Here is a 12,889-nt window from a genome sequence, read left to right as displayed (position 1 = left end):
GAAGCAGTATAAGAATAATATTATAATGATGGAGGAGGTGATTCATCAGTCTTTTTTGAATTTAATCGTTGCTCCAACTTTTCAAATTCCTTTAATGCAATTTCTTCCTCTGGATCTAAAATCTGTTCCACTTCGTTCACTTCTTCAATGTAATGCTTCAACATCGCCTCAATCCCATGTTTTAACGTGTCTTCACTCAGTGAACATGTTTTACAAGCACCTTGAAGCTTTAAAAACACTCGACCAGTTTCTTCATCGAATGCTCTGAACTCAATGTCTCCTCCATCATCTTGAATGGCTGGTCTAATTCTGGTATCAATTAATTCTTTGATCATACTAACGATTTCCAGATCTTCACTATCATCCAATTCTTGTTCATTTTGAGTCTTGGTTATATACTCTTTGGTAACCACAGGCTCCTTCTTGGTACTCAAAAATTGATCCAAGACTTCAATGATCTCAGGACGCAAGTTCGCCCAATTGAGATGCTCTTGCTTGTTCACAGTAAGAAAATCGTCTCCCAACATGATCGACCTGACTCCCGGTATTTTGAACATCTTCAAGGCCAATGGTGAATGAACGGCTTGAAGGGATGATGTGAACTCCACAGTCTTCCCTGCGAGTGGCAAGATCTCGCATTCAGGCGAGATAAACTTTAAGGCGTTAGGGTTGGGCGTTGGTAACGTTTTGAACGACAAAAACCGTCTACTTATAATGAGTCTCATTATTGTTAGGGAGTAGAGATAGTAAAATGTGCATGCTTATAAATTGGCTTCTGACTAATGACCAAAATTTGTTTGGTACTTGGACTAAAACGGCGCTACCTTTGATATGATCACGTGATATCAGTTTGCAACCGATTGGATATTTGCCATGTAAACAGTAGTACTTACAGCTGAATAACGTCAGTCACTATGCACTATAAAGTGTAGTATGCACTTGTTATATATAAACTGATATCATGCACTAAACTAACGCAAGCATGGCCAGCAAAAGAGCCACAAAAATTGAGGGTACGTAAGTCATTCCAGAAGAAGACTTAGTAGATGATGAAGAGGATGAAGCTGAGGATGACGCTGAAGCTGAAGCTGATGAAGAAGCTGCTTGTAATGATGAAGCAGATGAAGAAGCAGATGAGTTAGTCTCAACGCCATATTCAACAGGCGTAACCAGCTTGTTATAGAAAACAGTATCATCATTGGTATAACCAGTATTAGTAAAGTTAACAAATGCAGTAGTATAATCAGGATCGTTTATGGTGGTTCCATCCCAGCAGTAGTTGGCAAAACACTTTTTACATTGGTCAGATTGTTCTACTCCTTGTCTTTCTTGTTCTCTTCTAATAAGTGCACATCCAACACAAGCAGCCCATTCGGTATCGATGGTACCGTTGTTTTGAGAAACAATGTCAAATCCGTTGGCAACCATGCCATTTCTTTCGGCATCTTCATAGTATAACTTAAAGGTGGAGGTGTTAGAATAGAATTCAAAAGGTCTGTTGGCCATATAAATCACCAATGGAGGTACAACTCCGTCTTTAGCCAATTCAGTCATATTTGAAGCATCACAACCAAAGAAGGTTGGCTTTGCACTGAGGTTCAAGTGAATAAAAGTGGATTCATCAGGAACATATGGACATAAGGAAGATTTGCCTTGACTGGTAAATTGTCTCTCATAACTGTTAATCAAACTAAGACCTGCTGGCCATGAAACATTGGTAGTGGTATCATAATCAAAAGCCATCACAACATCTAAGGCTCTTTCCTTTGTCATCAAACTGCTCAATGGTATTACTTCACCTCCAAGACCACCGTCCATTAAGTATAATGTATCGTTTTTGGTGATGTTCCCCGATGTGGCATATTGGGAGTTATAGAATGGATTGGGGGAGTACTGGGCAATATCCATACCTTGTTCGGAGAGATTCTCCAACACGGTGTTCAATGCTGACTTGTAAAAACTGGATAATGTTGAAACACATGTATCACAAGTAAGTGTATTGATAAAGTTATTGAATAAAGATGATGAAGTACCCATAACAAAAGCGGAGTTATCAAACCCAGTAATACAAGTGGAGTTAGTGGGGTACCCATTGTCAACACTTGTTCCAATATATTTCAAATTGGTGAAAGTGTTCAATGAAGTATCAAAGGAACCCATCTCAAAGGGGTTGAACTCAACAACAGTTGAGTTCATGTTATACACAGTGGTACCAGGTTTTCTACCAACAGCAACAACAATTGGGAATGGCATGTCTTGATTGGAGAAAACGTCCCAATCTTGTAAATCAGAAAAGGCAAAGCCTGCAAGGTAGTTATCCGCCTTTTCAGGGAACATTTGACGGGCCAAAGCCCTAGACCATACATCAGTAAGAGTTGTACGGAACCCAGCGGCTTCCTTTGCAGCAATTTCTGCGCCAATACCGTCTGTTCCATTCCAATAGTTCAAGTAGGCAAAAGCTTCATCATACTTACCACTTAATAAAGGTAAAGCCAAATCAGCAATACTACTTAATGCAGTATAATTGATCAATTGATTATAATAAGTCAAGTTCCATAAATGAGCATTATTCTCATCAATAATGTCTTCTACCGTGGTCATGTTTTGAGAGATTAAAGAAGTGAGTAACCAACTCCCACCAGATAGAGCAGAAATATAAGTTGCACCTTGCAACAACCCTCCTAAACCATAATCTGTTGCATGGGTTGTTCTGTTATCCAAAGCAGCCAATTGACCAGCTCCGGTCAACATGGCTCTATAAGAACCACCAGCAAATGCTAAACCCAAATTAATGGATTTGTTCTTCTTATCTCCGAATAAGGAATCGATGTCTAAATCTTTCATTCCAACTCTTTCCAAATAATGCTTAAGAGCTTCATCGGTTTTAACTTGTCTCAGTTCAACCCATTGTTTCTCGTCTTCGGAGATGTCGTTACCTTCTCTAAGGAAACTGGAGTTCGAAGCTGGACACTGTACTGCTTGAGGAGCATATCCCGTACTGGAAAAGGCATTGACAATTGTGCCCGCACTCAATAAGAACGTGAAAAGAGAGTACTTCATTTTCACTGTTAGAACATCACTTCAATTCCGGAGAAGATGTTTCTGAAAGTTCAACGATTATTTATATGAATATTCCTCACCCAACAGCAGCTCATTGTGTTTAATGGGGGGAAGAGTATAATGAGAGCCTCATATTCAGTTACTTACACACCAATACAATGACCCTAATCTGGATGCACTGTAAGTGCGACTACAATAGGAGGAACAATAGATGTGGAAAAGCTGAAGAGTTTGTGTCCCCAGCAACAGGAAACGAGATTTTAGCCTTTATTTAAGTATCTAAATGGCATTCGAATTAAGTACCAACAGCAACCGAAGTCATGTCGCATGCACTAAGGGAAACAACTGCTATAAAAACCTGTTTCGCATAGGTGGTCTATGGATAAACTAATAGTCTCCCTAGATATTGTGTAAATTTTACCATGCAGTTGAAGTTTTTATTTCCGAAATTGCCTTAACGGAATTAACGGGGTCTTTGTGATGCCATTCCATGTTCAAGCCTCTTAGTTGAAAACTCTGTTGAACGGCTTGGGAGATGTTTAATCTCAAATTTCCAAATCCAGGCAATGATTTTTTACCCAACTCACTTGCATGTCATCCTGAATTTGAAATCCAAGTTAGGCATACTAGACCATGTCAAAACCCTTTTCCCAATTTCGCCTTACATTTATCCCAACATTTTCAGCGGATCTTATTTCCGTGACGGCTACAAATACAGTGATGCTAAAAGACACTTTCGGATTGAGTGTATGCGGTTATCATGCTATGCACCTAAGTATCAGGACCTTGCTAACTGCTTTCAATCCTTATTATTCATGTTCTATACATCTCCGCAACCAACAGGTCTGTCATGTTTTCGGTAATGTCCGCTTGGTCCCGGTACAGGAATGCAGAGCCATGCGTCTCCGCATTGCATGTTGACGTCGCATGGACCAACATGAATAGAATCAAAACGAAGAGTAACACGACCAAAACGACATTTTTGTCGCATTGTCGTTCGTACCGGATCCAACTTTATATAATGTGGGGTTGTGATTATGCTATGAATAAGGTACAAATAATAAATAATCAACTAAAGCAATTTTGTTGCAAGCTACTTACAAGTTGTCATCTGCTGCAACAATCAGATGAAGTAAAGTGTTGGTGTCAAAAGGGTTATCGATGTATAAATTGTGACCACCTTCTCGTATGGATACGACTTTTGCATTCTGAGGAGTAACCATGTTGTGTTGAATTAGCTGGATCAATTTTTCACCAGCTTCAGCATTCATAAAGTCAAATTGACCATAAGCAACGGTGATTTTTTGATCGTCCCTGAACTTGTGACCATTTTGAAAGTACTGAAAATATTTGTCGTACAAAGGCCATTTACTGACAGTGCTTGGGGTCAACAAATGCTTGATATAAATGTCACTGTTTGAACCTTGAATAGTTGTGTTATAAAGGTATTCGATGAGCAAACGGACCTCGGTATTAGTCCCATAAACCAAATCATTTTCAGACTTGAAGAGCTTAGCCCCACCACCCAAAGAATTGATTACTTTGTTGATCTTGAATAATTTCAAGTACCACATTTGATAATATTTTTGAACCCCCCATGGTCCCAACCATTTAAGCAAACGAGGAAGGAAGGGTTGCACATAATACCAATAGTTGATGTGTTTCAATCCAAGAATGGGTATTCTTGACAAAAAGTTATATGAAGTAGGATCAAGAGATGGTTTCAAGGAGACTAATGTTTCATCGTTGGTGATTTGAGCACCTTCATTTCTCAACAGATTATTGGTAACAGCGTGGCAATGTCTCTCAACACCAACAGGAGAAAGCAATACCAAATTTTGGAAATTATCCGGATATCTAACTGCATATGAACCAGACCAATACCCACCATAACTGTGTCCTATCAAATAATCGATTTTTTCAATGCCACTATTCTTCCTCCACAGATCAATTGCTCCACAATAAAAATCTTCCAACAGTTTAACAATGGGCTTGAAAGTCGCTTGATATTCTTCAAACCGCTCAGTATCAACATGATATTCATCCACTAACTTATAATACTTTTTATATAATTTCTTTGAGTCTGTGGGGAGATCATTATCAATGACTTTGATTGGTGCACATTTTTCAACCCAATTATGGTTGAGTGGATCATTAGCCATCTTTGGATTAGATGACAATCCAAAGGTGATATTATCAAGGAAATGGATTTTATAATTATAGTGAGTATCTTTGAATAAGTTGATGAGTTGAAAGTTCCGAGCAAAACACCCCAAGGCAGCTCCATAACCATGGAGGAAAACAACATGCTTAACAGGTTTATCCTGTTGAGATTTGAGTTCAAATACAATCTCGTTAATCCAATTGCCTTGTTCATCTACCGCTACCTTTTTGTTCTCCCATCGGATATCGTGGTTCACATACTTTGCGGGGTTCACTTGGAGTTCCACTAGTTTGTTCTGTAATGTTTGAACCATTCCCTTCTGGAATGACCGCAACCAGATCTCCATACATTTGGTCCACGGAAGATGCTTGACCACTCGCTTATTGGGCTTGTAATTGGGAGGTAATGAGAACGGAAGCGCTTCCTTAGACGACGGCAAGTTGATCCATCGTTTGAATGATCGTCCTACCTGAGACCTGAGACTTAACATATGAAGATACAAACACACTACCCACTTGTTAGTGTCTAAGGTAACGGCTAATATACATGTTGGTTTGACTCTCCTACCACTGCCGGTGTCATTGGTGAATGTAGTTATCATTGGTGCCGACACGAATTTGCAGCACAACCTATTTTTCCGCGGAAGTCGTGTCTCGATCAGAAAGTTGCGAAAAATATTAAGCACAAAGATTAATAACGATTACTAGCTAAAACATATATGATCATAGCTTTCCTTTATCCAAGGAATCAGAAGAATCATAGACAACATTCTCCAAGCCTTCAATGGGCTGCTTACCGGTGATTTGGTCGGCGAAATCTTCCACGTAAGGATGTTCTTCGTACCAACCCTTTTCAAAGGCCTTAACATCAGGACATCCGGCCACTGGGAAGAAATGAGTTAACACTGCATAAACACCAAAGGCACTGATGAACCCACAAAAGAAGTTCAACCGGTAGACATAAACGGCACCCATCGGCACGGTATGTGTTTTGGTTGCACCGACGAAACCGGTGATGTTTGGTAATATACCGCAGATATATGCACCATAAGCTCTCCAATTAGTACCAATTGTGTTGAACTTGTAGACTGAGGGTTGAGAAAGATCTTGGGGGTCTTGGAGCGAGTACAAATGGGGTAATTTAAGGTACCCTCTTCTGACGTAGTAGTAATCACAAGCAACCACACCAGCGATTGAAGAAAGGAAAACGGAATAAGCAGACAAATAAGTGGTGAACATGGAAGAGGATGAAGTCAATTTCCAAGGACAAATAGCCAATGCCAAAAATGCACATAAATACGAACCTCTTCTGATGGTCATATATTTTGGTAAGATGGCTGTGACATCAGTACCAAATGACAAGGAATTGGCAGAAACATTTGTACCCAATTGAGCTAAGGCAAAGGCAAACCCGATGAAGAAAACACCAGCTCTATTTCCTGGAGTATATTCTTCCAAGAATTTACCTAAAACATCCAATGGAGACCAAAGAGCTTCACCCCAAATAACAGCAGAAGCTGAAGAAACCAAAATACCGATTAAGGATGTCAAAGAGAAACAAACAGGAATTGAAACGGTGTAAATGATATATTTCATTGCAAATGAAGGTTTATTAGCAAAACGGGAGATATCTGGAGCATTGACAATCAAAGTAGCGAAATTTGCTAAAGAATTCATGGTTGAAGTAACAAAGGCCCAAGCCAACTCTGAACCTTCAACTTTTGATTTTTGATGAAACACTGGACCGATATGTTTTGCCTTCTTTAAAGTCCAGATCAAAAAGGCAATACCAGCAACGGGAACCACATAAGCTTTAACAGTGAACAAATGTCTAATTTTATGAGGTGGGAACCAAAGGAAAGGTAAAGAGAATAACCAGAATAAGAAGAAGGAAAGAAAGGTAAAAGTGGTTAAATCTTTATCTTTGATGCCATTTGGCATTGTTTTATCCAAATTTTGACCAAAGATAGCTCTCAACATTACTTGAATACATGGACCAGCCACAGAACATTGAACCGCATACCAAACACAAGACATCACCACTCTATTGATAATGGGCCAAAGAGAACCGTAAATACCAAATGAAGATCTGGCTGCCACGGGGAAGGAAATGTTATACATGAAACCAACTCTGGCACTCAACGAAACAAATACACCACAAAGAAAGTATCCAAGCCAAACAGATAACCAAGTCTGCCACCAAGTCATCCCCCCATCAACAATACCTGTAGCTGCAATTTGCCAGGTATTGATATTGAATGAATCAGCAATCCAGAAGAAGACGAAATTCCACCATTTCCATTTTCTTCTTTCTTCTTCAACAGGCCTTAAATCAAAATTGTATAGGAATTGTTGAGTTGCAGTTAAATTTGGATTATGTTCGACAGCCAAACTATACTTGAACTTTTGCCACCAATTCATTTGTTTTGGTTTCTCTTCATCCTCAATTTCAATTGTCTCCGACAACTCGGGCTCCTTGGAATAATAGTCTGAGCCAGTCTTCATCTTATCTTGCGATAATTCGTTCGGAGATTTACTTCGAGATGGACTGAAATATACGTCGCCTGAGAATATGCGACTACAATAATGGTGAAAAGAATGTTTAGAAAAAACTACATCTATAATCGAGTAATTACTCGATTATATATATACTTCGCAATTCCTAAAGCAATCGGCTAACGACATTCTTCTTATCTTGATGTACGATGATGGTGCAATACCTGCATGAATCAATCACTATCAATAGTGGTAATAATACTAATTATTACGATAGCTGCACTACATGCAAGGACGGTTACCCCAGTCAAGTCGCCAGGAAATTAACCAACCGTTTTCAGACACATAAATGGCTCACCACTCTACTAACGCGATATTATAATATTCAGATAAGTCGACTTGAGATGTGATCTGTTTATCAATAAAGTCTGTCTTATCGGAACCTATTGTGAAGACCCAATGAAAAACCAGTGTGTCCTGTATGGGACCTTTTAAACGGCATACTATTAATTTGGCCCAATTAAAAGCAAGAACTCCGTCCTGTATGCGTACTCCTCACGCCCTGCCATTGTGGAATGCCTTCCTGTGATAAGGTTACTGTTTGACAAATTCACCCTCTTCTTATCCGTATGGCTATAACGTTGTTCGATCACTTACAGAAGGTCTCCGGTAATAACGTATCGGAGTCAAAAACAGTAAAACAAAACTAAAAGAAATTAACCGCAGCTATCATAAAGCAACAGCAACGACTAACCTTTAATCCATATAGCAACAAAGGTTTAGTGTCAGGCAAAGGTTTTGCATATGATTATGTCATTGGACATAAGCTCGATTATATCATCTTACAAAAAAGAAAGAAGCAAGCTATAAACCGCTAGTTTAAGCTTTATGATCTCGGTAGGTGGTGGGGCCACTCACTTATCTACACAGCCTAATGAAAGTTACTGATTACTATGATTATCTTATGTGGTTAAAGTTCGGTTATCGTTCAAGGCCATCGCAAGTCTAATTGATTGTATCGAATACGCAGAATCCAAGATAATGCAAGAGATTGACGCAAACTTAGTATGAGGTCGTAATTCGATAGATTTAATCTGGCTTCCCTTTCCCCTCCAATCATCCATTGAAAAATACTTATCTTTTTGGATGGTGCAGTGAATGGGAAGCGTTCGTATCAAAGAGCTAAGTGTTAAAATTGTGCAAAAGTTGGTGGAAAACTTTTCTCTTTATACTCAAGTTTTATTGGTAAGTGCACGATAAAATCTATCCAATGCGATGAAGCTGCGGGTAACCTCAGGTGTTGGCTTCCTAAAAGAGTATATGCATGTATATTCAATTAATTGTCTCTATTTATTTCCAATTTCTGTCGTTTAATCATGCCCTGAACCTTCTTACGATGCCTCTTGCTCTTACAGTGTTCTTCCCATCTAAAAGTCCCAACGGCAATTAATGGTCGACCATCTTTATCTTCACAAACATTACACTCATAGTGCTTCCAATCAGTTTCTGCTCCAAGTTTCTTATTGCTGGGGAAACTTTGGATGAACTCCGTAGTAGGAAAGATTTCATCGGATATCCCTTGAGGTTTTTCAGGCTCCTTGACTCCTAATGGTCCATGCTCCACAAATTGTTTGGTAATCTCAATGCCTCTATCTCTAACAGATTCATTCCAATGGCTTAAGTCCGAAGCATCTAATAAATATAATTTCCCACCATTTTGAAACCCAAACTGTGACTCCTTTTGAAGCTCGACACTGAGAAGCTTTTTAATCCATTTAACCTGATACTTGGAATATTGTCTAGTACGAATCTTCATTCTTTCCACGCCTTCTTCAAATAGCTTGGGATCTTCTTTATTCCCTATTAACCAAGGCAAAAATTCCTTAAACCCAATGACTTGCCACACTCCATTGGAACAAGACGGTGGTGGGTCTAATCGTTTATAAACCTCATAAAGTTCATCAATTTCTCCAAGAGCTCCTGTTTCCATCATGGTATCAACTCTTTTGTTCAATCGTTCGTGTAAGACTTTGGTATCTGAATAAACCCAAAATAATAGCGTATTATATTTCAAAGATGACTCTTCAAGTTCATTTAGTTTCTGCTCTTTATAAATGTCGGAGGTCTTCTTCCCAGTAGTGAAATATACTTCTAATGCTCGAGCAAGTTTCCTCTTATCTTGAGGATGGAACTTTTGCACTATTACAGGATCAACCTCTTCAAGCTTGGAATAAATGGCTTCCACAGGTCCATTGAGAAGACTCTTTTGCTCATCCGTCAATGGCCTTTCACTTCCTTCATTCGAATCTTCATTTCCAATAGTCTTATTCTTGAAAAGCAATTGTTGCAAATAATAATGAGTGCCTCCAATTATAATTGGAATCTTTCCCTTGGAGTAAATAGTGTCAATGGCATCTTCTGCTTCCTTGGAAAATCTATGAATGAAATATTCTTCATTCCATCCAACATGATCCATGACATAATGAGGGATCCCCTTCCTTTCATTGACCGGATGCTTATTGGTGATAATCGGTACCCGTTCATATATTTGCATTGAATCTGCATTGATGATTTCTCCCCCTATAGCCTCAGCCAAATCAATACTAAATTGTGACTTCCCTACACCTGTAGTTCCAACAATACTAATAATACTCCGTCGTGATTCACTCATATTTAACCTGTTGATGATACCAAACTGTTTAAACCATCGAAGCATGTATATAACCCACACGTTACTTTACTTGTTAACCACATATGGTAGTGCATCTTGTTGGTTGACCTTGTCTCATCACCAAAATCCAAAAATTACCTGGCACCCAGAGATCACGTGATACTTTAAGTGTACCGTATGTTCATAGCATTAGAATCCCATATCCCATTTCTAGGCTTAGGAACTTGAGTAGTAGGGGGTAAAGCAATAGAATTGTCCTGTGATAACACTATTTCATCTTCGTATTGAATTCTTTTGGCTCTTCGTGTCTCAAGAAAATCAGTGCATTCTATCAATACTGTATTGACCTTATCAGTGAAAGCGTTATAGAACTTTATACCTTCATCCAAATTAGAATTTAATTCCAAAAATTTGGCATATGCCTTATCTAACGTCTCTAACACACGTTGTCTCTCCGACTTGTTGTTATCGTCTATTTTGCACTGTTTGGACTTTAATTTGTTAGATAAATAGTCCAAACGTTGTTCAAATTCTTTCTGCTTGAATTCAATGGCCTTTAGCTCTTCAACTTCTGGGTTATATATCTGTAGATGACGTTCAAAAATATCTTCAAAAGCATCCATTCGTTGAGTAGTTCCATCTTCCTTGTAAAGTCTCTCTGGATCTGCTTTATACGTAGAGGTTATGGCATTGGCTATTGGCCGACTTTTTGATTTCCCAATAGCTTTGGTGTAAACTGTTTGCCTTTCATCTTGTAATTGCTTATATTGGTGGATCTGAATGTTAAGGTTATTAACAATCTCTGCAACCTTAGGGTCAAGATTAGTTAAGCTTGCATCCGGAATATACTTGTGTAAGGCTTCTATTCCTCCTTCATAAATCCGTAACACTGGAGTTAACTCTTTGAATCTCATATTTACGGTGTTATCACCTTTATTGGCTTGGATAATGTAGTTCTCAACCTTGTTAACTTTGGCTATAAGCTCTTTAGCAGCATCCGACGTTGGTTCAAAGTCTAAATTACTATTGGAAATATACTGTTGCCGGAACAGTTCATCTTCCTGATTATCTATCTCAAGTCTCTCCTTACAACTATCGAGTATCTTTGAAATGAAACCTGCTTGTTGATCTCGTTGGTGAATCCCTTCATGTACACCTTGGCTACCTCCACGTTTAGAGATCGAGTCCATGTTTTCTATTATAGATTCTGGTATCCTTTCAGGTTCTTGTAATAGGTTCAAAGTTGCCTGGATATTTCGCTCTGTGAGATAATTGACTATCAGTTCATTCCCCATTCGAACAGCATCTTCAAACGTTGTAGTTAGATACCATTTCTCACGATCTCTATAAGCAATTCTTGCTTGTACCACGATATAAGGCAACAAATCAGTAAAGATCTGTTTAGTAGGTTTATCTACAAATGGAGGATCTAGGCATTTAACCATGGGAGCACCTTGAATTGGAGATAAATCATTTTCTTCAGGAACAATATTCATATATATTAAATCGTTCTCCTTATCAGCCACTCTATAGGCTTCCAGAACAGTCTCAGTGATACCATTCAAGTCTTCAATTACGTAATTTGAAACGTATTTTTTTGACTTAATAGCTTGTTCACATGAGGTTTTGGCAACTCTTAGTAAACCAACCTGGACGCCGTAATCATAATTATCAAGACTAACTTTGGCCATACGATAATACGCAGCAGCTTTGAAATGAAGCATTTTCACTGTTAAATGGTTCATCCATTCAATTCGAATGTATCTTGATTTATGGGCCAATTCCAAGGCTTGACTATAATAATCGGAGATCTGCTTAGATAATCGGGCAATGATGGTGTTCTTCATAGTATCATCCAATAGGGCCTTTTGCCATACTTTCTCTTGTGCCTGTGCTAGCATTATCCACTTCAAACATTGGATGGTATCCCCAAGGAAATCAGTAGGAATATAGCCTACCTTGCGACTACTATTAACTAACACACTGATATGGTCAAAGCATCCACTAGCAAGCTGGAAATACTGGCACAGCTTCTTAAGTCCCAGTTCAGAGTATCGAGACTCAAGCAACGCCAACTGCGAATAGATACTACCGCATTGATAAAGCACATTGAGCTTCTCTACCATTAATGACCTGGTGATTGATGGGGTCAACCCTAGGGTCCCATGTCCCAAGGTACCAAACCATGTAAGCTCTATAAAGTCGTCCAGAAACTTATCTATAAGCACGTCTAATTGACTATAGTATTGTAGGAGGGTGTCTATGTCTTTGATGTGGATGGCTTCGTCTTGAAGACTCAGGACTTGGAATCGTAGACCGGAGATATACACAAGATCTGCTTCGTAGTTAGTGGTCCGCTGGAACTCCTTCTCTATGATTTCGCCTATGGCTTCTCCAATATCCACCGGGGCGGTCTTTCTAAGGGGGATATGAATCAAGTTGGTATTCATTACTGTAAGGAAAGAAGGAGGTATGTTTACTTTACGGTGCGAACTAATT

At 38.9% G+C, this 12,889-nt stretch overlaps 5 protein-coding genes across 5 annotated transcripts; all 5 read right to left on the bottom strand.

Moving 5' to 3' along the window:
- Window positions 1–20: 20 nt before the first annotated feature.
- Window positions 21–3,060, bottom strand: KQ657_002866 (uncharacterized protein; the record flags this gene model as incomplete). Its single annotated transcript, XM_043193613.1, has 2 exons — window positions 21–720; window positions 1,076–3,060. The coding sequence occupies 2 exons, from the start codon at window positions 3,058–3,060 to the stop codon at window positions 21–23; spliced, it is 2,685 nt and encodes an 894-aa protein (XP_043047282.1).
- A 1,097-nt stretch (window positions 3,061–4,157) lies between these two features.
- KQ657_002865 (uncharacterized protein) lies at window positions 4,158–5,714 on the bottom strand (the record flags this gene model as incomplete). The annotated part of the gene is given in 2 exon segments (XM_043193612.1): window positions 4,158–5,689; window positions 5,708–5,714. The coding sequence occupies 2 exon segments, from the start codon at window positions 5,712–5,714 to the stop codon at window positions 4,158–4,160; spliced, it is 1,539 nt and encodes a 512-aa protein (XP_043047281.1).
- A 232-nt stretch (window positions 5,715–5,946) lies between these two features.
- Window positions 5,947–7,728, bottom strand: KQ657_002864 (nucleobase cation symporter-1 family protein; the record flags this gene model as incomplete). The annotated part of the gene is made up of 1 exon (XM_043193611.1): window positions 5,947–7,728. The coding sequence occupies one exon, from the start codon at window positions 7,726–7,728 to the stop codon at window positions 5,947–5,949; it is 1,782 nt and encodes a 593-aa protein (XP_043047280.1).
- A 1,327-nt stretch (window positions 7,729–9,055) lies between these two features.
- On the bottom strand, window positions 9,056–10,390 carry KQ657_002863 (tRNA dimethylallyltransferase; the record flags this gene model as incomplete). Its single annotated transcript, XM_043193610.1, has 1 exon — window positions 9,056–10,390. One exon carries the CDS (start codon window positions 10,388–10,390, stop codon window positions 9,056–9,058), a length of 1,335 nt encoding a protein of 444 aa, XP_043047279.1.
- A 164-nt stretch (window positions 10,391–10,554) lies between these two features.
- RIM20 (Rim20p) lies at window positions 10,555–12,840 on the bottom strand (the record flags this gene model as incomplete). The annotated part of the gene is made up of 1 exon (XM_043193609.1): window positions 10,555–12,840. The coding sequence occupies one exon, from the start codon at window positions 12,838–12,840 to the stop codon at window positions 10,555–10,557; it is 2,286 nt and encodes a 761-aa protein (XP_043047278.1).
- Window positions 12,841–12,889: the final 49 nt, after the last annotated feature.

Source organism: Scheffersomyces spartinae, assembly GCF_019049425.1.
Source record: "Scheffersomyces spartinae strain ARV_011 chromosome Unknown scaffold_24, whole genome shotgun sequence".
NCBI lineage: Eukaryota > Fungi > Ascomycota > Pichiomycetes > Serinales > Debaryomycetaceae > Lizanozyma > Lizanozyma spartinae.
The sequence above is the reverse complement of the archived record's forward strand: the minus strand, read 5'-3'. Positions and strand labels throughout refer to the sequence as shown.